The sequence below is a fragment of the Oncorhynchus masou genome, chromosome 22, assembly GCF_036934945.1.
Source record: "Oncorhynchus masou masou isolate Uvic2021 chromosome 22, UVic_Omas_1.1, whole genome shotgun sequence".
NCBI classification, from domain to species: Eukaryota; Metazoa; Chordata; class Actinopteri; order Salmoniformes; family Salmonidae; genus Oncorhynchus; species Oncorhynchus masou.
The window spans coordinates 38458566-38483669 of NC_088233.1; the positions used below are offsets into that span (position 1 = coordinate 38458566).

Below are 25104 nucleotides of genomic sequence, written 5' to 3' on the forward strand. Positions count from 1 at the left end.
TGGGAAGCTTACAGAAGGCTATCCGAAACATTTGACCAAGGTTAAACAATTTAAAGGCAATGCTACCAAATACTAAATGAGTATGTTAACTTCTGACCCAGTGGGAATGTGATAAGATAAGCTGAAATAAATCACTCAACTATTATTCTGACATTTCACATTCTTAAAATAAAGTGATGATCCAAGCTGACCTAAGACAGGGAATATTTACTAGGATTAAATGTAAGGAATTGTGAAAAACTGAGTTTAAATGCATTTGGCTAAGGTGTATGTAAACTTCCGACTTCAACTGTATGTACACACAAATTGGGTTTGGCAGATGCCAGGAGAATGCTTCCTGCCCGAATGCATAGTGCCTGCTGTCAAGTTTGGTGGAGGAGGAATAATGGTCTGGGGCTGTTTTTCATGGTTCAGGCTAGGGCCCTTAGTTCCAGTGAAGGGAAATCTTAATGCTGCAGCATACAATGACATTCTAGACAATTCTGTGCTTCCAACTTTGTAGCAACAGTTTGGGGAAGGCCCCTTTCCTGTTACAGCAGGACAATGCCCCCGTGCACAAAGCGAGGTCCATACAGAAATGGTTTGTCGAGATCGGTGTGGAAGAACTTGACTGGCCTGCACAGAGCCCTGACCTCAACCCCATCAAACACCTTTGGGATGAATTGGAACAGCGACTGCAAGCCAGGCATAATCTCCCAACATCAGGACCCGACCTCGCTAATGCGCATGGCTGAATGGAAGCAAGTCCCCGCAGCAATGTTCCAACATCTAGTGGAAAGCCTTTCAAGAAAGGGGGGTACCAACTCATGCCCATGATTTTGGAATGAGATGTTCGACAAGCAGGTTCCCACATATTTTTGTTCATGCAGTGTAGATGTGCAGAGAAGAGGCAAAAGACTACATCGCAGATGTTGCATCAACCAATGGTTGCGTGCTTCGTCATCAACTGTGGAGTTGGGCATCAGATTGCAATATCATATGTGGTTTGCAGATATGTTAAACACCTATCCAGTTGTTGTGAGATCTAGCATGGGTCTGCAATGTAGTCAGCCTGGAACATGACCATTGCCTTTATCTCCAGTGCTGTGAGTGACTGTTAGAGCCTGGTAGAAACAAACTAGTCACCTCTCAGCACATGTCCCAGAGACACTATAAAACAGATAGAATCCAAATATCCAGACAACTGGATTTTACGTCTAAACATTATGAAATGTTTCTATACATCTGTTGTTACGCACACCTCTTGGAGAAGGGAACGCAACACCCTGCTACACTCAACTTCCCGTGGAGTGAAAGAGGTATGGGATTGCAGGTGCGGGTAAGGATGACATAGGCAGAGAATTTTACCATTAACAGGGAATTTATTTCCTTCACACTGTAATTTGGGGGGAAAGGGGCTGGACGGAACCAAAGCAAAGAAAGTAAAAAGTTAAAGAGCCCCCTCTCCTACCTATCTTATCACGCCAATACAGGGGATGGTCTGCCCAGGTCTTACCTAGTGTGCGTAGACATAGTAAATACTACGGGAATACGTATTCCCAAGGTCCCTCCCCCTGGGAACAAAAATAGAATAATTACTAACATAAAGTGAACAATTTCAATAATCAAAAGTCCTTTTGATATGCACATACGTCTGCAGGACCGGCTACAAAATACTTCACAACAATTATACAGACCAACAACAAAACACAAGACATACCAAGAAGCTCTCTCTCCTAACAAAGGAACACTGGCTTTTATCCAGCTGGGGAAGGAGTTTGTAATTGCCGACAGCTGTATCTCCTGACGAGAGGGCGGGGTCAGAGCTCCAATCTGAAATGGGGCCGACCAATCAGCTGCTTTGGACTTCAGGAAGCCATTTCCTGAAATGCACACATACATAAACCCAAAACACAGAAACTGGGGAATGTAACATCACTGGGGCTAAGCTTCCTGCCATCCAGGACCTATATACTAGGCGGTGTCAGAGGAAGGCCCCAAAAAAATCGTCAAAGACGCCAGTCACCCAAGTAATAGACAGTTCCCTGTGCTACTGCACGGCAAACGGTACTGGAGCGCCAAGTCTAGGTCTAAAAGGCTCCTTAACAGCTTCTACCCCCAACCCATAAGACTGCTGAACAATGAATCAAATGGCCACCCAGACTATTTACATTGATCCCCCCCTGTTTTTACACTGCTGCTACTCGATGTTTATCATCCATGTGTAGTCACTTTACCCCTACCTCCGTGTACAAATTACCTTGACTACCCTGTACATTGATTCCGTACGGGCTTTTAAGTAAGCATTTCACGGTAAGATCCACACCTGTTGTAGTCGGCACACGTGACAAATAAAATGTGATAAAACTCTTTAATTAACATGCCTCAACTTTATACTGTAATAACACCAGTTCATGATAAATTCATGTTAAATTCTGTAAGTATAAAACACTATTGTTGTGAAAACATGTCAAAATGCCTTTCATATCTTAACATGTTATCTGCTTGCTCGCACACTATTACAGTGATTTTGTGATGGGGCTTTCAGAAGTGGGACAAACCTAAAGTGCAAAAGTTATAATTAAATTAAAATGTAAGTATTACCAATTTCTGTTCTAAGATGCTTCTAAAGAGTAAATAAACCCCCCCCTTGTGAATCCCCTCTATTATACCATCCACCCAAGTGCACAAAATACAAAAGATTACTTCTAAATATCTGCCAACAAGTTATTACCAACTAATTTCAACAGTAAATTTGTTTTAATCATGGTCACATGGGGGCCCCATATCTCAATTTTGCATGTATTTTTACACAGAGGAATTGATCCCACACATTATTGCACGCACACACATTCCCAGGTAGCACAATAAATACCAACCTAGTTCTTTTCTTTAGAACGATCCTAAAACATCTCCTGAATGCAAGGATTAAAATGAAATGAGAATCTAAATACATCTAAAAGGCATACGGGTCTTCATTTCCACCTCCGCTCCTGAAATAAGAATCATTTATCATAATATAAATGTAAGCATCTACACAATCATTTATCAATCCATGCTTTTTTAGAGTTTCAAAAATACACACATTTTGCTCTATGGTGGCAAATAGTGCTTTTTCAGATATGAACTGAATTAAATGACAGGGTCAGTTCATAAATGAAAGCAATAAAAATTTGCAATATTGGACAATAGCAATAAAATATTTTCCAGACTTCAGTGACTTATGACAAAGCTTCAAGCACTTGACCTAAATGCCCCTCAAATAAGGGGACTCATAACCACAGACGCTGTAGTCCATCCAGACGATAACACATTGCAGCTAGTCCAAGTAACAGTCAACAGGCCATGTCAAATCACTTGGCTGAACACAAACAGAACTTGGAAATCATGTCCAGCCCATCAGAACCATTGTTGCATAGAAACTACAGTTCAATAGGGATCACATTAAAAAAAGAAAATGTATTTGAAAGCCGAAGTATAGGATCCTTTCTTGCGCAGAATCTCTGAATTAAGTTGAATGGTGGTCCAGTCTGCAGCTAACAGGCACTACCACTCCAGAGCACTGCAACAAGGGGAAACACAGGTTTCCATTTCAAAGCAGCACCCTGAAACAGCAAACAATAAGCACTCAATTCATTGGTACCAAACACCCAGATAAAGAATGTGAGACCAACAATGTGCTCAAGTGTCCCGTGACTGTATTTAATGGATGTCCTTTCAATCAATGAACTTGTGGGTTGAATGTTCTTAGGTGTAGAAAAGTTGCTATTCACTTGGTCCAGGGTTGCAATTCCGATCCTTTACCCTTCTACCTAAAGTGTACACTTGCTTACACACCCTCATGGAGTTAAAAGCATTGGATTAGTGTAAGCATGGGCTAGGAAGTTTCCCTTTTACACCAGTCCATTCCTTCTGACATCCATAAGGGGTGAAAGAGTCCACACTTTCGAGAGAAGGGGAGAGAATCAGACTACAGCACTAGCCTGCACCTTCATGTTATGTAGAAGTGCAGTACAGAGCCCATGTGTGTAGTTCTACAGAATCTTTTCAGTTCAATAGGAGATGAACTAAGAACGTCAATAATCCCCAAATTCCAATAAAATTATTTGATTAAATTCTGTAAAACATTCATTGGCCACTCAATAAGGCTACAGGGACACTCCAAATCACCCCCCTTTATATCCATGGCGACAACGAACTGTTCCATTTAGGACGCATGAATTGGGAGGAGATCGGATTGACATTTAAACTAAATCTGTTATTCCATCTGAAATGTGAAACAGAGGAGTCCTTCTCATAACTGAACAGCCTTGCATAACTGACAGCTCTGTAGACAGAGCACACTTTAAAGTCAAATGTTTAGTTAGCATGGATTAATTATGTCACCGGGAGTTTAGGTGGGACTGTTTGATGATGTCATATATAATTAATCCCTGTGTAACTTCTCCAGCTCTGGGAAGACTGCTGAATGGCCCGCTATACTATATGACTCATCCAACTTCATAGATACTGAGAACAATGAACCCTCCAACCCCAATCAGTTCAATCACTTCTAGTTGGGCCCTTTCTCAATGTTATCATAGAATTCTCAACTTAACATTTAATTTAATTTTACCATTGTTAAGGGTAACATCAAAACAATTGAGATTAAAAACTAAATAATATTGAAGTATTGCCTCTAAACAAGGATATATTTGAGAAAGATCTTGTTTGTACTCAGTGTGACGTTTGATCATCTTGGATGTATATTACCTGTATCAGGCCGATTTAGTGTTGTGCAACTGAAAACCTCCTGTGTGCAATGACTCCACATATTGCAGAGCACTTTGCATAGAGGTCAAGCAGTAGCCCTCCTCTCCAATCAGATACCTGAGATAGAGAAGAACTGTTAGAACTCTCTGCACCATCGTTGTACAATTTACAGACAGATCAATAAAAGAAAATCAACATACAGTGGGGCAGAAAAGTGTTTAGTCAACCAATTGTGCAAGTTCTCCCACTTAAAAAGATGAGGCCTGTAATTTTCATCACATATACACTTCAACTATGACAGACAAAATGAGAAAGAAATCCAGAAAATCATGAATTTATGAATTTATTTGCAAATTATGGTGGAAAAATAAGTATTTGGTCTCTCACAGACCTGTAACTTCTACTTTAAGAGGCTCCTCTGTCCTCCACTCGTTACCTGTATTAATGGCAAAGAGCTGTCAAAAGACACCAGAAACAAAATTGTAGACCTGCACCAGGCTGGGAAGACTGAATCTGCAATAGGTAAGCAGCTTGGTTTGAAGAAATCAACTGTGGGAGCAATTATTAGGAAATGGAAGACATACAAGACAACTGATAATCTCCCTCGATCTGGGGCTCCACGCAAGATCTCACCCCGTGGGGTCAAAATGATCACAAGAACGGTGATAAAAATCCCAGAATCACACGGGGGGACCTAGTGAATGACCTGCAGAGAACTGGGACCAAAGTAACAAAGCCTACCATCAGTAACACACTACGCCGCCAGGGACTCAAATCCTGCAGTGCCAGACGTGTCCCCCTGCTTAAGCCAGTACATGTCCAGGCCCGTCTGAAGTTTGCTAGAGGGCATTTGGATGATCCAGAAGAAGACTGGGAGAATGTCATATGGTCAGATGAAACCAAAATAGAACTTTTTTGGTAAAAACGCAACTCGTCGTGTTTGGAGGACAAAGAATGCTGAGTTGCATCCAAAGAACCTCATACCTACTGTGAAGCTTGGGGGTGGAAACATCATGCTTTGGGGCTGTTTCTCTGCAAAAGTACCAGGACGACTGATCCGTGTAAAGGAAAGAATGAATGAGGCCATGTATCGTGAGATTTTGAGTGAAAACCTCCTTCCATCAGCAAGGGCATTGAAGATGAAACGTGGTTGGGTCTTTCAGCATGACAATGATCCCAAACACACCGCCCGGGCAACAAAGGAGTGGCTTTGTAAGAAGCATTTCAAGGTCCTGGAGTGGCCTAGCCAGCCTCCAGATCTCAACCCCATAGAAAATCTTTGGAGGGAGTTGAAAGTTTGTGTTGCCCAGCAACAGCCCAAAACGTCACTGCTCTAGAGGAGATCTGCATGGAGGAATGGGCCAAAATACCAGCAGTGTGAGAAAACCTTGTGAAGACTTACAGAAAACGTTTGACCTCTGTCATTGCCAACAAAGGGCATATAACAAAGTATTGAGATAAATTTTTGTTATTGACCAAATACTTATTTTCCACCATAATTTGCAAATAAATTCATTAAAAATCCTACAATGTGATTTTCTTTTTTCTTTTTTTTCTTCTCATTTTGTCTGTCATAGTTGAAGTGTACCTATGATGAAAATTACAGGCCTCTCGTCTTTTTAGTGGGAGAACTTGCACAATTGGTGGCTGACTAAATACTTTTTTCCGCCACTGTAACCTCATCATCATTGTAGTGATTGAATACCAACACCTGATATGTTATTCATTTAGCCCTTAACAACAAATAAATGCTCACATCATTTCCTTCTGAGGATTACCATAAAGATGGTTTTATGCAACAACTTCCCTCCTCATATCAGACCATTCCATGACTAAACAAGGCAAATGGTCCAGTAAAACAAGTGTTTTTTTCCTGGCCCATCTGTATATAAAAGGGGGAGGGAAGAGCAGATTTGTGGGGAGGATAAAAAGGCAGGACAGTAAGCAGGGTGGAGGTTTTCATAAGGGAGCAGTGAAAGGCCTGAGCCTCAAGTCAACTCTGGGTGACCTTAAGCTAATGAGACCAAGACACGAGAGCAACTCATGCCAGGGCTGTGTGTGTGAGAGTGAGCGAGTGAGAGAAAGAGAGATCGAAAGATATCTATCCATAAGCTTCTATGGTGGGGGTGGGCCAGGGGCACGTGCCTTTATAGGCATGTAAATAACATCACCCCATCCTCTTTACTTTTTGACGTGTCATTCTGGAAATCACAGCAATAATTCCTACATGGGGGGGCCGCCTCTGTAGGGCCTTGGACCCAGTGAGCCCAGCCTTCCCTACACTCTGCTCTTCCAAACCACTGAGCTGTATAAACATCAAGTAGGCTTTTATTTGTATTTTTATTGGAAAGGAAAACCAAACCAGAATATCCCCACATTCCTTTATCACTGCCAATCTAACCAGCCTATTAAAGGCTGTTTTTACTAAGATAAATAGAGCTCTCGGGTGTGGTCTGAGCTGACACGCAAAGGGAAACTGATACAGACTAAGCCAGAGGTTGACAGTCTCCAGAGTTGAGATTGGAGGGGGAGAGGTACAATGGAGTTGGGGACATGTTTTCTGTGAGGTGAACTTTAAAAAGTGTGTATGTAAGTTGGAAACCTACCCTTCATGAATGAACTCCTCCAGGGCAGCACACTCTGACACCAGCTGAGGCAGCTCACAGTGCAGAGCCACATAGGAGAGGATGGGCAACAAGTCATCTGCCCCACTAACAAAGAAACAGAGAAGAAATTAAATCAAATAATATTTGAAATGGTTATATATATATATATATATATATATATATATATATATATATATATAAATTGTTTATAATATGTATAATCTGTTGTGGTACACATTTTCACGAATGATAATATCTCCACTGGTCCAGTGACCCTTATTAAATCACCCATCAACTTCAATCACCGACTTCTTTGCGTGAGAAGGTGGATGACTGTCCCCTTACTGACCCAGGCAGAGGTAACCAAATCCCTGGCATGCAAGTTAAAGAGGTGTGGACCGTGTCATATAACCCCAGAGAGCCAGGGCTCACACTTCACACCCATAATCAAAACCAAAAATAATAAATGCTAATTTTTTTAAAATCACACCCTCCTTAACTGTAAATACGCAGAGACACATACATTCCTAGAACCTTCAAATTAGTGTTTATAAATTCCAGTTTTAGCATAAATATCAAATTCAGGGTCAAACATGAAGTGTCATAATGCAACCAGTCATAGACAAAGTTGATAGATTTAAAAAGACATTACAGTGTTCTGAAAAATCATAGAAAAACATTTTTGATATTGAAAAAGACAAAGTGAATAGAGATGTAGAGGAGTGTGAGGGAAAAAAATAAATTGAAATGGTAGTTGGTTCAGACAAAAGAGGATAGAGGACAAAATGAGCCCCCACCTAGTCAGAAGCAAAAGAAAGAATGAGACGAACAATGAATGAGGAAGTTGGCTGCAGACTGTGTGTGTGTGTGTGTGTGTGTGTGTGTGTGTGTGTGTGTGTGTGTGTGTGTGTGTGTGTGTGTGTGTGTGTGTGTGTAAAAAGGAAACTAAGGTGACAAGAAGAAAGGGAAAATGGATTGATAATGTTCACACATGCGTACTGCATTCATACTTTCATGTGAACACAATAGAAAGTAATTAGTGAGAATAATGGTCACATTGAAGCCATTCATTCTACAGTCCCAAACCGACTCCTCAGAATAGGAAACACTTCTTTCAATAGCGTGGGCAACATTTTTCTTAAAGTGAAACACACTGAACATTAAGAAGCAATGGAGAAAATATATTACCCCCTAAAATGGAAACTGTTGGAAACAGTATGCCATGTTCAAAACCAAACATCACACACACCCCAAAATATCTTGACGAGACCTAGCTGACTAAACTCCACTCCATGCTGAAGGAAGTCCCTGATCAACTCCACCAACAGAGTGGAGCAGAGACCAGGCTTTGTGGAATTCAGCTCCGACTACATCGATACAAGGAGACAGATACAGAGCATGAGCTTTTCTCTGAATGCCCCTGCAACATTAATATGAGACAGAGAAAATGAGAGGGCCAGAGATTTGTTTTGTTGGGCGTGGGAGCATAGAATTGGAGCCCACAATCCTCTAACAGTTTAGTTTTAAAGGCGCCTTGTATAAGGTCATGCAATGGGCTACGATGCAGACAGCCGTTTACTGGGTGTCATTTAGGTAGCTTGTGGACTGGCTCTTAAATGTTTGTGATCTACCTCATCAGTTTCCTGCCTACACTGGCAAGCCTCATTAAATCCTCAAGTAGCAGACCCCTAAATCAAGCAAACAACCCAGTAAACTTCCTCACTATATTACTCGCCCCCAACACCAACCTCAAGCATGCCTTAGCGTCTACGCTCTGTATTCCCTTCAGATGGTCTCTGATCTATAGCTCTTTCTGCTACTCAGTAGAGCTGCTTTCCCTCCCACGGCTCCTAGGCCAGCTGGGACCTGCCAGGGTAAGTTCCAGACAAGGCGACCCACTTTGAGGGTCGGCCAGGATGAGGCACTCTGCAGGGGGCGGTGATCCTTGGCCAGACCCCTACTGTGTCTGGGCTTAGTGAGCCCTGATGAAGTCTGACAAGTCGACCACTGACTGAGGCAAGAGGTCCTAAATTATATTAGGATACCCCCCCCTCCCAAAAAAAGATTCTGTACCATAAGTCCTAGTCTTTATAAAGCACAAACCGAAGATTGAGGGAGAAAAAACATTGAAATATAAATAACACTATTTGAAATGTGTGCGAGTCAGTGTGAGAAAGAGAGAGAGAGACCTGAGAGGGAAATCAGCATGATCCAGCACGTGATCATGTTCATAAAAGCAATGTTGCAGTACTAGACTCACATGGCTGCTGTTTTGGAATCCGCCTCATGAAGGCAGCAGTAGTCCTCAGCACAAGCACAGATCAGACGCAATGTCCGAACTGCAACAGAACAGAAAGCAAAAACAAAAAGGTGACTAATAGATAGGGATATGGAAAACAACATCAATTACATTACACAATTAGACCAAACAAGTCAATTCAGCTTCTAGCCTGTCTAAAATAAAGTGTACTGGATGTTATTTTGCCAGAGAGACATGGATCCCCCCCCCCCCCCCCCATTTCATTCATTCAGCACAATAAACAGTGGTGCAAGTAGAGATCAAATGCTTCCCCTGTATGAGCAATGTGAAGAACACTTCCCACACTATCATTGTCCAGTGAGTGTTTTAAGGGGTTCACTCACCAATGCACTCCAGCTTTTTCTGGGGACAGCAATCTCTGCACAGCAAGCGAAGCTCCTGCACTGCTGATTCATAGGGGTAGGAACCACGCAGCACAACATGGTCTTGGGGGTACAGTTTCGATGCGACACCAACGTCACCAGGTGAGGCGTCCTGATACAGCCTCATACTGGACTCAAAGGACAGCTCCCGCTCTCTGTGGACCTTCCTGCATAGTCCAGGACACACAAAGATACAAGGGGTTACCCATGAATAATCAACAGGTTTTGTGACATGACTGACAGCAGCTGTCATACTGAACTACTTTCTAAGTGAACATTAGACTGAATAGATCAACGAACGGTTGCACAACAACCTTGTAACAGGTCTAGAAATCATCTCACTAAACTGATAGCATAAATCAAGAACAGCTTCTACTTGTAGCCTACTGACGCCATCTACTGACCACTGCCTGGCATCCGACTCATTCTGCATACAAGGTTTCAATCATCATCATCATCACAAAATATGTAAATGTGATCAGAGCAGCAAAATACATAGTGTTGGACTGGGTTTTAGTATATTGGCCATAAAAATGTAAGTAGTTATATAAGCACCGACTGTAAATTAAAAGACTAGAAAATTGTAAAAAAGCTAAACGAGGGGTTAAGACCTGAAGCTGCTTTACCTGAAGAGGGTCAACAGAGGGCTCCAGATGGGAGTGAAGAAGGCTTCCTCTATGCTGGCCACACACAGGTCCTTAGAATTGGCTGTGTTCAGACACTCAAATGAGAGCAGACACAGAGACAGCAGTTGATCTGGAACATAAACAAATATGTTTATCATTTCTATCTATCTATATATATATATATTAGAGAACACATTTCCTGTCAAAGTGAGGTCTACCAATGGCAATATGGATGTCCTTCACTATAGCCTTCAGGTGGTTTTTCAGAGCATGCATCTCCAAGTCCTGAACGAGGAACTCCTGATCTAACTGTGATGGTTCAAAGATCATGTCAGGGTCCCTATGAGAGGGGTCCCGGTCCATCTGTGTCAGGAACTGCTCCAGATCCTCAAACAAATTCTCCCTGTCCAGAGTATGGGGTCCATCACTATCCAACTCTGCCTCGTTGGCATTATGGTCATGGGAGGAGGAGATATTGAGAGAGGCATCGGAGGACAGACTGTGACCTGTGCCAGATTTTGAAACGTTCTGATGAGAGTCTGAGATCAACAAGCTCTGAGTGCTGCGGGAGGGTTTCATGGGCAGGGCAGGACTTGCAGGTAGACTCTTGCTCACGATTGGATAAAGCCTGTTGTAAACTCTGTACTGGAGCCTTTTCAGTAGCTTAATCACAGGGTGGTCTGGACAGCTAGGATACACAGAGCACACAAGTTACTCCTCTATTGAAATGGAAATTAAGCAACATTATGTTTGGCAAAATATATGACTGCCTTGTGCTGCCTCGTGTTCAGTACCTGAGAAGACACGAAACAAGGCCGGTGACCAAGGTGGCATCATCAGGATTTTTCTTGAGTTTCGCTTTCCAAAGCTTGGGCCAGTCCTGTAAGTCAAACACATACACAGGATGAGGACACAACTCGACAACAGTCACTTAGCCAATAACCTTATCATTCTCTGAAAACACTGAAGTTCACTTATCAACACAAAGGCTTGTCAAGTTGTTATTGAACTCTGAACTCACATGATCTTGTTCATATTCCAAAATATTTGTGTACAGAACACGTTGTTCCTGTTCTTCTCCATTAATTGTTCCAGACGCAGCAAACCTCCTGCATACAGCACAGACAGATTACTAATCTGATATATGGATGTAACTGGAGCTCAGCTCCAAGCACCATTCATTGACTTTCATTCATGGGTGGATTGAGTGGTTAATGAAGGGAAATCGTTTGGAAATATTCTATACTTAACTGCAAGCACACAAGTATCAGCTTTCTGTTCTGATTCTAATCCCTACACAGTTATACTTCTGACATTTCTAATGCTGTTAGCCTGTAAGGCCATACAACTGTGAGGCTTGTACTGTGATGTGTAACGAGCTCTACTGTCTAGGTGGATGAATGTTCACCTGTTGGCCTCCTCCTGCAGCCTCAGTCTCCTTTCCTCCATCTTCCTTTGGAGCTTCACAGACATTAAGGAAGTCTTCCCAAATGTCCACTGGCTCTAAACATAATATAGCAGCTCACCCCAAAGCTATATGCCTACCACCATGGACAACCAACAGCATTCATTATCTCAGAAGGTGTTTACCTTTAAAACACCAATAGGTCGATCACTGTAATAGATTATGTAACCCTTTAGGCTACTCCTTGCATGGTCTGCGGAGGTGTCCGGTACACCAGTGCATGAGGTGTCTGGGATGTGTGTGCCAAGGATCACACGTAGGGATCCTTGAACCAAGATACCATCATTTGGATCCTGGTCTTACTCAAGTGGACAGTCTTACCCAATAACCCCTAGAATAATATAATAATAAAAATAATAAACTAACCCCGAAAGTCGAGCCTGACGAGTCGATAACTCACACCAAATTCTTCCGCTGCTCTGTCATTCGCTACATACTTTAGTCTGAGACTGCCATCATTGAAATCGTGTTTGACGAGGGGCGTTGTACAAAACAAAGTCATCAGCGATTAGATCTTCTCTAACCAGTCATAGTATCAAAGCCAATGACAATGTCAAACTGCTGCTTTACCCACGTGTGTTCTGGCTCCGGCCCAACCCACAAATCAGACGGTCCTGTTCGTATTCGATGAAGGGTCGGGGAGGTACTCAGATCCAGACTCACTGCAGAGAAGATACTAACGTCCGTGGCCTAGTGTTTGGCTGGAGCAAGGACTCTGGGTAGCCAGGCAACTGAAAGTCCATATTAAATATCAGAAACAAAGGATACAGCATCTTGCCTGGCCTTGGCAATAATCAGGTTCTCCATCATCTGCCTCTGAAGAGAGAGAGTCTGAAAGAAAATGTATAAATATTTAGGATTTCTAAACCCTTTCTAGAGATGTTAAAAGCATGCATGTCAGATATCTCACACACAATGTAATTAGTAAATAAGAAAAGCAATATTTTCCAGTAGGCAGAATTCTTGTTGAAAGGTAAAGATAAAAGTTATTATCACCTCAACACTACAACCAGTATTAGCCTGAGGTCGGCTAACTGCTGACCGATTGCATTATATATGGCTTATCACGGTCTGAACAATGAAACGTCATAGTTTAAGGGTTGTCATTGATTGCACTCGAGTAGGCTACTGGGGAACTAACCACCCTGCGAGTATATACAAGGAAGTCTGTGCTACATCTCTTAGTGTGCATAACGCATCATTGGAACAAGTACATGGAAATAAAAAGTACAAAAGTATGTGGACATCTGTTCGTCATTAATATGGAGCTGGTCCCCCCCTTTGCTGCTATAACAGCCTCCACTCTTCTGGGAAGGCTTTCCACTAGATATTGGAACATTGCTGCGGGGACTTGTTTCCATTCAGCCACTAGAGCATTAGTGAACGTCGGGCACTGATGTTGGGTGATTAAGCCTGGCTTGTATTTGGTGTTCCAATTCATCCCATGTTTAATGGGGTTGAGGTCAGGGCTGTTTGTAGTCAAGTTCTTCCACACCTATCTTGACAAACCATTTCTGTATGGACCTCGCATTGTGCACAGGGGCATTGTCATGCTAAAACAGGAAAGGGCTTTCCCCAAACTGGTTGCCACAAAGTTGGAAGCACAGAATCGTAGGAAGCACATAATTGTCTAGAATGTCATTGTATTCTGATTTCCCTTCACTGGAACTATGGGCCTAGCCCGGAAACATAAAAAACAGCCCCAGACCATCATTACTCATCCACCAAACCTTACAGTTGGTACTATGCATTCGGGCAGGTAGTGTTCTCCTGCCATTTTCCACACCCAGATTCGTCCCTTGAACTGCCATATGGTGAAGCTTGATTCATCAATCCAGAGAACATTTTTCCACTGCTACAGAGCCAACACTTCTCCCGACGAACAGTTATTGTGCTGACGATGCTTTCAGAGGCAGTTTTTTGGTAGTACCGAGGACAGACTATTTTTATGCGCCATGAGCATCAGCTCTCGGCGGTCCCGTTCTGTGAGCTTGTGGCCTACCACAATTTCAATTCTGCAGATCATCACATTGTTCACCAGCCTATTGATTTCATATGAACACACATGACTTTTGCAATTTCGGCACAGCACAAACACTCTCACTGCGTATCTTACATATCCCAGCTTCACGAGTAGGCAGATACTTCGTCAAACATCAGTAAAACCGATCTACTTTCCTCAATCTATTACAAGGTTTAGTCGACATGCTTTAACCACTCCTGGAATCTTCTGTGTAAGATAACTAATCACAATGTCCAATAAGACTCCAGATATGACACCTTTAAAAAAAATGTTTTTGTTTGTTTTTGAAATAGGTAGTATCCTGTTTCTCAGTGTCATGGCTGAACAAGGACAATATACATCTAGATGGTTTGTCTATGTATCAGCAGGACAGAACGGCGGCGCCGTGTAAGCTCAAGGGGGGGGTGTGTCTTTGTTAACAACAATTGGTGCACAACCTCTAATATTAAGGACGTCTCGAGGTTCTGCTTGCCTGAGTTAGAATACCTCATCAAATTAAATTTATTTATATAGCCCTTCTTACATCAGCTGATATCTCAAAGTGCTGTACAGAAACCCAGCCTAAAAATCCCAAACAGCAAGCAATGCAGGTGTAGAAGCACGGTGGCTAGGAAAAACTCCCTAGAAAAGCCAAAACCTAGGAAGAAACCTAGAAAGGAACCAGGCTATGAGGGGTGGCCAGTCCTCTTCTGGCTGTGCCGGGTGGAGATAACAGAACATGGCCAAGATGTTCAAATGTTCATAAATGACCAGCATGGTCAAATAATATTAATCACACTAGTTGTCGAGGGTGCAGCAAGTCAGCACCTCAGGAGTAAATGTCAGTTGGCTTTTCATAGCCGATCATTAAGAGTATCTCTACCACTCCTGCTGTCTCTAGTGAATTGAAAACAGCAGGTCTGGGACAGGTAGCACATCTGGTGAACAGGTCAGGGTTCCATAGCCGCAGGCAGAACAGTTGAAACTGGAGCAGCAGCACGGCCAGGTGGACTGGGGACAGCAAGGAGTTATCATGCCAGGTAGTCCTGAGGCATGGTCTTCATAAGCTGTGAACCACACTATTTACCGAGAGTTTATATATATTTTTCGTAGCTGTCTATTTACCACCACAAACCGATGTTGGCACACTCAACAAGCTGTATAGGGCAATAAGCAAACAAGAAAATACTCATCCAAAAGGCGGCACTCTTGGTGGCCGGTGATTTTAATGCATGAAAACTGAAATCTGTCTTACCTCATTTCTACCAGCATGTCAGCTGTGTAACTGGAGGTGGGAAAAAAATAAATAATAATAATACAATTTTAAAAAAAACTTGTAGGTCACCTTTACTCAACAGACAAAAACACATACAAAGCTCTCCCTTGTCTTCCATTTGGCAAATCTGACCATAATGCTATCCTCCTGATTCCTGGTTACAAGAAACGAAAATGTAAAAAACAGGAAGTACCAGTGACATGCTCAATATGGAAGTGGTCCGATGGAGAGGATGCTAAACTACAGGACTGTTTCACTAGCACCAGGATTCATTTGATGGCATTGAGGAGTTAACCACATCAGTCTTCATTAATAAGTGCATCGACGACGTCATCCCTAAAGTGACCGTACGTACATATCCGAGCCAGAAGCCATGGATTACAGGCAACATTCGTACTGTACTAAAAGGCTAGAGCGGGACACTAATCCGGATGCTTATAAGAAATCTCGCTACGACCTCCGACGAACCATCAAACAGGCGAAGCTTCAATACAGGACTAAGATCGAATCCTAATACATCGGCTCTGACACTTGTCAGATGTGGCAGGCCTTGCAAACTATCACAGATTTCAAAAGGGAAAGCCAGCCACGTGCTGCCCAGAGACGTGAGCCTACCAGACAAGCTAAATGCCTTCTATGCTCACTTCGAGGCAAGCAACACTGAACCAATTGAGAGCACCAGCTATCAGACGAGTATGTGATCAAGTTCTCCGTAGCCGATTTGAGTAAGACCATTAAAACAGGTTAACATCACAAGGCCCAGGGACTGACTGATAACCAGGACACGTACTCAGAGAGTCTTCACTGACATTTTCAATCTCTCCCTGACCCAGTTTGTAGTACCTACATGTTTAAAGCAGACCACCATAGTGCCTGTGCCAAAGAACACCACGGGAACCTGTCTAAATGACTATCACCCCGATGTACTCACATCTTTAGCCATAAAATGCTTTGAAAGGCTGGTCATGGCTCACGTCAACACCATAATCCCAGACACCCTGGACCTACTCCAATTCGCATACCACCCAAACGGATCCACAGATGAAGCACTCGCGATTGTACTCCACAATGCCCTTTCCCACCTGGACAAGAGAAACACCTACGTAAGAATGCTGTTAATTGACTACAGCTCAGCGTTCAACACCATAGTCCTCTCCAAGTTCATCACAAAGCTAAGGATCCTGGGACTGAACACCTCCCTCTGAAACTGGATCCTGGACTTCCTGACAGGCCGCAAACAGGTGGTGAGGGTAGGCAACAACACATCCGCTGTGCTTAGTTCCCTCCTGTACTCCTTGTTTACCCACGACTGCGTAGCAGTTCAAGAATCCAACACCATCATTAAGTTTGCTGACAACATGACGGTGGTAGGCTTGATCACCAACGATGATGGGAGCCTATAGGGAGGAGGTCAGAGACCTGGCAGTGTGGTGCCAGGACAACAACCTCTCCCTCAACATCAGCAAGACAAAGTAGCTGATCGTGGACTACAGGATACGGAGGGCTGAGCACGCCCCCATTCAGATCAACAGAGCTGTTGTGGAGCGGGTCGAGAGCTTCAAGTTCCTCTGTGTCCATGTCCCTAAGGATCTAGCATGGTCCACACTCACCAACGTAGTCGTGAAGAGGGAACGACAGCACCTTTTCTCCCTCAGGAAGCTGAAAAGATTTGGCATGGTCCCTCAGATCCTTAAAAAGTTCTACGGTTGCCCCATTGAGAGCATCTTGGCTGGCTGCATCATCATGTGGTATGGCAACTGCATGGCATCTCCCGCAAAGCGCTACAGAGGGTAGTGCGTATTGCCCAGTACATCACGGGGGCCGAGCTCCCTGTCATCCAGAACCCCTATACCAGACGGTGTCAGAGGAAGGCCCTAAAAGCTTTCCAAGACTCCAGCCACCCTACTCATCACATACACTAATCCAGCTACTGTTAATTCTGTTATTGCGGACTATTCACTTTATTCCTATTTGCACAGTACCAGTAAAAAGTTGACACACCTGCTCATTTCAGGGTTTTTCTGAACTTTTTCTGTTTTCTACATTGTAGAATAATAGTGAAGACATCAAAACTATGAAATAACACATATGGAATAATGTAGTAACTAAAAAAAGAAAAAAAAGTGTTAAACAAATCAAAATATATTATTTTATATTTGAGATTCTTCAAAGTAACCAACCGTTGCCTTGATGACAGCTTTGCACAATGTCTACACTATTATTTTACCATGTAGTTACTTTAAATATTTTTGTATGCTAATTTCTTTCATATTTTCTCTCTCTTTTTATCGAATATTTAGAACATAGAATATACTTGCAGTGAAGCCGCTCAACAACTACATCACATTTGTCATCTAACAGACTCACATCCGGAGTGACACACAGAAGCAACCAGGGTCAACGTCCTGCTCAAGGGCACGTCGACGGATCTGCCACAAGTTCAAAAATGGGGACCCGAATCAGCGATCCATCAGCCACTGGCTCAAGCTCCCAACCGCCAGCCCTCCAAGATTCCCACCCCCACAGTTCCTCAAGAGCTGCCCCTCAACCATCCAAGACCCCCACCACCACCCCCCCAAGAATGTTTTTTTCCATTCCCCACCCCCAGACCCCCCAAATGTACCAAAAACAAACAAAATGAACAAAAGACAAAGAGAAAGGAAAATAACAATGCAAAGAAACTTGTCCAAACTTTTGACTGGTACTGTATGTACATATCTACTCAATTACCTTGTACCCCTGCACATCCTGACTCAGTACTGGTACCCTGTGTATGTAGCCAAGTTATCGTTACTCATTGTTTATGTATTATTACTTTTCTAATATTTCTCTCTCTGCATTGTTGGAAAGGGCCCGTAAGTCTACACCTATTGTTTACGAAGCATGTGACAAATAAAATTGGATTTGATTGAGCCGAAAACAAAAGCTCGCCATTTCAGATTCTGATCATTTATAGAGCTACAATGCCTTCTCCCTCCTCCTCCTCTTTTGAGACAAAGGAAATCAAAACAAAACCACTCCTGGTCCCTCTGACTACCTTTCTTAATGCCTCCTTTAACATATTTGTGACCTCAAATGGATCGTTGTTGACGAATTGCACTCCTACCAGAAACCGAAGTTCTCCCGTCTTCCATTCATTCCGTCTTCCATTCATTCTCAATTAATTAATTAAATCGCACACCATCAGAATCAACCTGCACTTCCACCATTTTCCCTCCTGAGCTCTTGTTGGGTCCATCTTTGATTTTATACCAACATCAGGTATTCAAGTGTGTGTGTGCCCGTGCACAATATGTGTAGTGAATATAAAAGCTGTGTGGATTTCACAACCTTTCTTCTTTACTTTGGATGACATTTCAATTGTGATAAATTGAGGGTACTTGTTAGTAAACTAGTTAGTAAGTTTAATACTGTGTGTCATATTACAGTAGAACAAAGCTAAAAAGAAAGTTTGTGATATCCACACAGACGTTATATCCACTACATAAAAGTTTGACACACACACAAACTTTGTTCAACTGAATATGGTGTGTGGTGTCTGTTTGGTATAAGTGACATAATAACACACAAACACAAAGACTGACCAGAGAAGTCTTCTGTGTACGGGCCTGAGCAGGGGGCAATCGGGCCAGACGAGCTTCACAATTTGCTTTCAACTTCTGGTTCAACCGTGATGCCTCCTCTATGGGTGTAAGCTCCCTTTCATATACACAAAAACATACAGAAATATTTAGTCACATCTTACCAAAGGTTTAAAAAGTATCAAGACTACAACTGGGGTGGGCACACTATGTGCATTTCAGTTCTGCAGTATTAAAAATACTCTGCACTAACAAAGTCTGTTTTTAAGTAATTCATAAAAAATAAAAAAACATAATATACACTGTGTACAAAACATGACGCCTCTTTCCATGACAGACTGACCAGGTAACTCCAAGTGAAAGCTATTGATGTCACTTGTTAAATCCACTTCAACCGATGTAGATGAAAGGGAGGAGACAAGTTAAAGGATTTTTAAGTCTTGAGACAGTGCCTTTGGAAAGTATTCTGAGCCCTCGACTTTGCACATTTTGTTATGTTACAGCCTCATTCTAAAATGGATTAAATAGTTTCTCCCTCATTCTACACACAATACACCATAATGACGAAGCAAAAACAGGTTTGGAAATGTTTGCTAAATTATATTAAAATTAAATACATTTCCATAAGTATTCAGGGCCACTTTGTTGAAGCACCGATTACAGCCTCAAGTCTTCTTGGCAAACCTTTATTTGGAGAGTTTCTCCCATTCTTCTCTGCAGATCCTCTCAAGCTCTGTCCGGTTGGATGGGTAGCGCAGCTGCACATCTATTTTCAAGTCACTCCAGAGATGTTTGATCAGGTTCAAGTCCGAACTCTGGCTGGGTCACTCAAAGACATTGAGACTTGTCCCGAAAAAACTCCTGCCTTGTCTTGGCTGTGTGCATAGGGTGGTTGTCCAGTTGGAAGGTGAACCTTCACCCCAGTCTGAGGTCCTGAGCACTCTGGAGCAATATTTCATCAAGGACTTTTTGGCAAACTCCAAGCGGGTTGTCATGTCCCTTTTACTGAGGATTGGTTTCTGTCTGGCCACTCTACTATAAAGGCCTGATTGGTGTGCTACAGAGATGGTTGTTCTTCTGGAAGGTTCTCCCATCTCCACAGAGGAACTCTAGAGCTCTACCAGAGTGACCATCGAGTTGTTAGTCACTTCCTTGACCAAGGCCCTTCTCCCCCGATTGCTCAGTTTGGCCGGGCAGCCAGTTCTAGTATCAGTCTTGGTGGTTCCAAACTTCTTCCATTTAAGAATGATGGAGGCCACTGTGTTCTTGGGGACATTCAATGCTGCAGAAATGTTTTGGTACCCTTCCCAATATCTGTGCCTCGATACAATCTTGTCTCGTCGCTCTACGGACAATTCCTTCAACCTCATGGCTTGGTTTTTGCTCAGACATACATTGTCAACTGTGGGACCTTATATAGACAGGTATGTGCCTTTCCAAATCATGTCCAATTAATTGAATTTACCACAATAGAACTGCAATCAAGTTTTGAAACATCTCAAGGATGATCAATCGAAACAGGACACACCTGGGCTCAATTTCAAGTCTCATAGCAAAAGGTCTGGATACTTATGTAAATTAGATGTTTTTCATTTGTAATATATTTGCAAATAAAATCCCAAAAGCTGTTTTCGCTTTGCCATTATGTGGTATTGTGTGTAGATTGCAGAGGATTTTTTTACCCCCATTGTAGAATAAGGCTGTAACGTAACAAAATGTGGAAAAAGGGAAGGGGTCTGAATAGTCAGCCGTTTCCCATGTGTATCAATGTGTATCAAGAACGGTCCACCACCCAAAGGACATCCAGCCAACTTGACACAACTGTGGGAAGCATTGGAGTCAACAATGGCCAGCATCCCTGTGGAACGCTTGACACCTTGTGGAGTCCATGCCACGACAAATTGAGGCTGTTCTGAGGGAAAAAGAGGGTGCAACTCAATATTAGGAAGGTGTTCCCACTGTTTTGTGCACTCACTGTATCTGCAATAATAATGGAATTTTATTCACAAAACAAATATTTTGGACGGATACAAAATTGCATTCTGATGGTGCAGCCTTCCTATTTGACAACACAAGATGTTGTCAATTGGGAAAGCTGCACCCTCCCTTCAGTGTCTCACAGAGGCTTGGTAATCTCCTCAGGAGCAGAATCAATATTGCATTTTCAGATGTTTGAAACTGGATGTTTTTAAATAACCAAAAATATTGTATTTTCAGATGTTTGAAACTGGTGTTCAAAACCGAGAGTAAAAAGATGCAAATGTGGGGGAGGGGAGTAAAACCAGGAGGGGGAGAATTGTTTGAATTCAGGCTGTTGTTGGAATTCGCTTAGTTTCCACAAGGGGGCCACATTCTACATGTAGATTACTTAATCACCTGCCTCTTTCACAATGTAAAAAAGTTCTACATTGACAACCATTCTCCAATTGACTTCTGATGATGGCGTCTCATGAATACTGAAAACAGAGTCCTTCTGCTGTCACTGAAGGGCTATTTATATTTCCCATTTGCACCCCGATTGTTTAGTCCTCAGTTTCTATGATAACTCACTTCCTGGTGTCCTGTGACTCCACTGTCTGCAACCTCTGGAAGACTTCTGGGGGCAGGAAGAGGGAGACCACCCCTCCACCCTCAGAGAGAACTCTGCGGTGTCCAGGCCTGGGGTTATATTTAGGCCCCGAGTCAATAATCTTCTCTTGTGGTTGTGGCAAAACTGGAGGAGGGACAGCAGGATGATACATTCTGGGAAAAAGTAATATGAAAAACATAGCAAAATTTGAGGATAAATATATTTACCAATCTTTCCAGGGTTTACTGCAACAGATGGGGCCAAGGCTGTGGTCAGGCTGAGTGCTGCTGAGTTGGTTGGTGTAGTGGTGGAAGAGGGAGGGGTAGGGGGTTCATCTCTCTTTCCTATGAAGGACTTGACTCTCTCCAAACACTGCTCAGCTAGCCTCAACATCTTTTCCACCTCCACTGCTACCATCTCCTCCTCCTCTGGGTGAGGAAAGAGAAAATAAAATAGCAGTTAGTGAATACATTATCAATAAACACAGCCATTAAGATGTCGTTGCAGTCCCATCTTGAAAGCATCACAACAACTCTCATTTACAGAGCACCTCTTGAATGAAAGGAGATGTATAAATTGTCCTTTATTTAGTTTTGCATAATGGAATATAGTCCAGGTCTCATCTTACTCCTTGATTCAGCATCCTCCAGAAGTGTGTGGGAGATGAAATTGATACTCCTCAAGTATTCACAGTACGCTTCCTAGAGAGAAAAACTCAGCTGTAAACTTCCAACAGTTGAAACATAATAGTATTAAAACATATAGATAGAACATTATCACATAATATCAACAGGGCATTAAAACATATAGATAGAACATTATCACATAATACCAACAGGGCATTAAAACATATAGATAGAACATTATCACATAATACCAACAGGGCATTAAAACATATAGATAGAACATTATCACATAATACCAACAGGGCATTAAAACATATAGATAGAACATTATCACATAATACCAACAGGGCATTAAAACATATAGATAGAACATTATTACATAATACCAACAGGTCAACTACTGTAACACATGATATTGCAGCAGTTACATTTTTTAATTTCACAGTAATGATGACACAGTGAAAAAACTTGTTACATGTTGCCACTGCAGAGAAGGGTGTGATTGCAGCCCGCAATTACCTGTGCAGTTCGATCCACCATAATCATTTTGCAGACCATAATTAATCTACTTACATTTAAATTAAAGTTTATGCTTATAATTTCCGACATTTGGTAAGCTATATTATAATTTCCGACATTTGGTCGGCCATTTATTTGTCAACTATAGTGTGATACATGCAGCGTCTCTTTTGTCATAACTTGTTGGCCTAGAACAGTGGTTCCCAAACTTTTTATAGTCCCGTACCCCTTCAAACATTCAACCTCCAGCTGCGTACCCCCTCTAGCACCAGGGTCAGCACACTCAAATGTTTTTTTACCAACATTGCCAGCCTGCCACACACTATACGATACATTTATTAAACATAAGAATGAGGGTGAGTTTGTCGTCACAACCCGGCTCGTGGGAAGTGACAAAGAGCTCTTATAGGACCAGGTAACAAAAAAATAATCAATAATTTTGCTATTTTTATAACCATCTTACATATAAAACCTTATTTGTTCATCGGAAATTGTGAATAACTCACTACAGGTTAATGAGAAGGGTGTGCTTGAAAGGATGCACATAGCTCTGCAATGTTGGGTTGTATTGAGAGAGTCTCAGTCTTAAATCATTTTCCACACACAGTTTGTGCCTGTATTTGGTTGTCATGCTAGTGAGGGCCGAGAATCCACTCTCACATAGGTACGTGGTTGCAAAGGGCATCAGTGTCTTAACAGCACGATTTGCCAAGGCAGGATACTCTGGGCGCAGCCCAATCCAGAAATCTGGCAGTGGCTTCTGATTAAATTCAATTGTCACAGAACCGCTTGTTGCAATTTCGACGAGGCATAATTGCGCACCCAACTCACTCAAGTGCGTCGCTATATCACATTTGACATTGTCCGTCAAATGAGTTAATTTGCACACACAAAAAAAAAATCATACAATGGAGGGACCTGTGTGTTGTCCTTGTTAATGCAGACAGAGAAGAGCTCCAACTTCTTAAATCATAGCCACAATGTTGTCCCGCACATTGAATATAGTTGCAGAGAGTCCCTGTAATCCTAGATTCAGATCATTCAGGCGAGAAAAAACATCACCCAGATAGGCCCGTCGTGTGAGAAACTCGTCATCATGCAAGCGGTCAGACAAGTGAAAATGGTCAGTAAAGAAAACGTGAAGCTCATCTTTCAATTAAAAAAAAAAAGTATGCGTTATATGGTCGGTGCCTATAGTGCAGTGCAGAAAGAGTTTAGTGGCCTTGCTTTAACAAAGTTAACCACTTTCACTGTAGTGTCCAAAACATCTTTCAAGCATTCCCTTGGCAGCATGAGCCTCTCAGTGGAAGCTGCAGTGTACCCAAGTGGTGTCGGGAGCAACTGCTTGCACGCGTGTTACCACTTCACTATGTATCCCTGTCATGGCTCCCGACGCCACTTGGGTAGACTGCAGCATCCGCAGAGAGGCTCTTGCTGCCAAGGGAATGCCTGACAGCTTGTTTGAAAATGTGAAGAAAACTATTTAGAATTTTTAATGGGAATCACATTTTTATTTGGCGTACCCCCGACAGCATTGCACGTACCCGTACCCCAGTTTGGGAATACCTGCCCTAGAAGACTAAATAGAGTAGTGTTTACCAGAATAATGTCTTACATCGATAGAATGAATGCATTAGTAATCTAGTTAACACCAGTGAAGTTGTCTGTTTAGTTTAGGGACTGGGGAGAAAACGCAATAATTTCAAAATAGTAGAAAGATTATTCCTGTGCAAAATGTTATCAATTTGACTGGTTTTATAGAAATTGCAAAGCGGAGAAAAATTTCAAGACATTTCTGTTAAGACTGCAGTTCATCTTGGGTGCATATTTTGTGGTTGAAATACTGTCTGCAGTTTCAAAGATAACACATTACCCTCGCATTCGCATTGTCGCAAGAGATGCTGAAAGAAAGAAATCATATTTCTCCACTCCTTTTCCTGAGACAAAATACATTTTTGTATAATTTCACTGTAAGAAATGCATAATTCTGCAGGAGCTAATAATATATTACGCTACATTTCAGGTTAAAGGCCTACAGTCAGTGTCCATATTTCTGTTACTATTCCATTTAACCCATATACAGTGCATTTGGAAAGTATTCAGACCCCTTGACTTCTCCCACATTGTTTCGTTACAGCCTTATTCTGACAAGGATTAAATTGTTTTTTTTTGTCATCAATCTACACTCAGAAAAAAAATAATGGTGCCAGGTTTCCTCCAAGCGTGACACTTGGCATTCAGGCCAAAAAGTTTAACCTTGTTTTCATCAGACCAGAGAACCTTGTTTCTCATGGTCTGAGAGTCCTTTAGGAAAACTCCAAGCAGTCATGTGCTTTTTACTGTGGAGTGTCTTCTGCCTGGCCACCATAAAGGCCTGATTGGTGAAGTGCTGCAGAGATGGTTGTCCTTCCAGAAGGATCA

The 25104-nt window shown here is 42.3% G+C and overlaps 1 protein-coding gene across 2 annotated transcripts in view; it reads right to left on the reverse strand.

Moving 5' to 3' along the window:
- Window positions 1-2336: 2336 nt before the first annotated feature.
- Window positions 2337-25104, reverse strand: part of vps9d1 (VPS9 domain containing 1) — a 29732-nt gene continuing 6964 nt past the window's right edge. Inside the window, exons 2-16 of one of the 2 annotated variants that reach the window (XM_064930111.1) lie at window positions 22167-22239; window positions 21766-21966; window positions 21520-21682; window positions 18973-19087; window positions 12879-12941; window positions 12054-12106; window positions 11667-11754; window positions 11440-11525; window positions 10864-11333; window positions 10646-10775; window positions 9981-10186; window positions 9598-9676; window positions 7338-7442; window positions 4732-4848; window positions 2337-3541 (exon numbers count right to left, since the gene is read on the reverse strand). In XM_064930111.1, the coding sequence (XP_064786183.1) occupies window positions 4737-4848; window positions 7338-7442; window positions 9598-9676; window positions 9981-10186; window positions 10646-10775; window positions 10864-11333; window positions 11440-11525; window positions 11667-11754; window positions 12054-12106; window positions 12879-12941; window positions 18973-19087; window positions 21520-21682; window positions 21766-21966; window positions 22167-22239 (1944 nt within the window). In that variant the 3' untranslated portion in view covers window positions 2337-3541; window positions 4732-4736. Of the gene's footprint in view, window positions 3585-4731; window positions 4849-7337; window positions 7443-9597; window positions 9677-9980; window positions 10187-10645; window positions 10776-10863; window positions 11334-11439; window positions 11526-11666; window positions 11755-12053; window positions 12107-12878; window positions 12942-18972; window positions 19088-21519; window positions 21683-21765; window positions 21967-22166; window positions 22240-25104 lie in introns of both variants that reach the window. The other variant, XM_064930110.1, reaches the window with a different exon arrangement.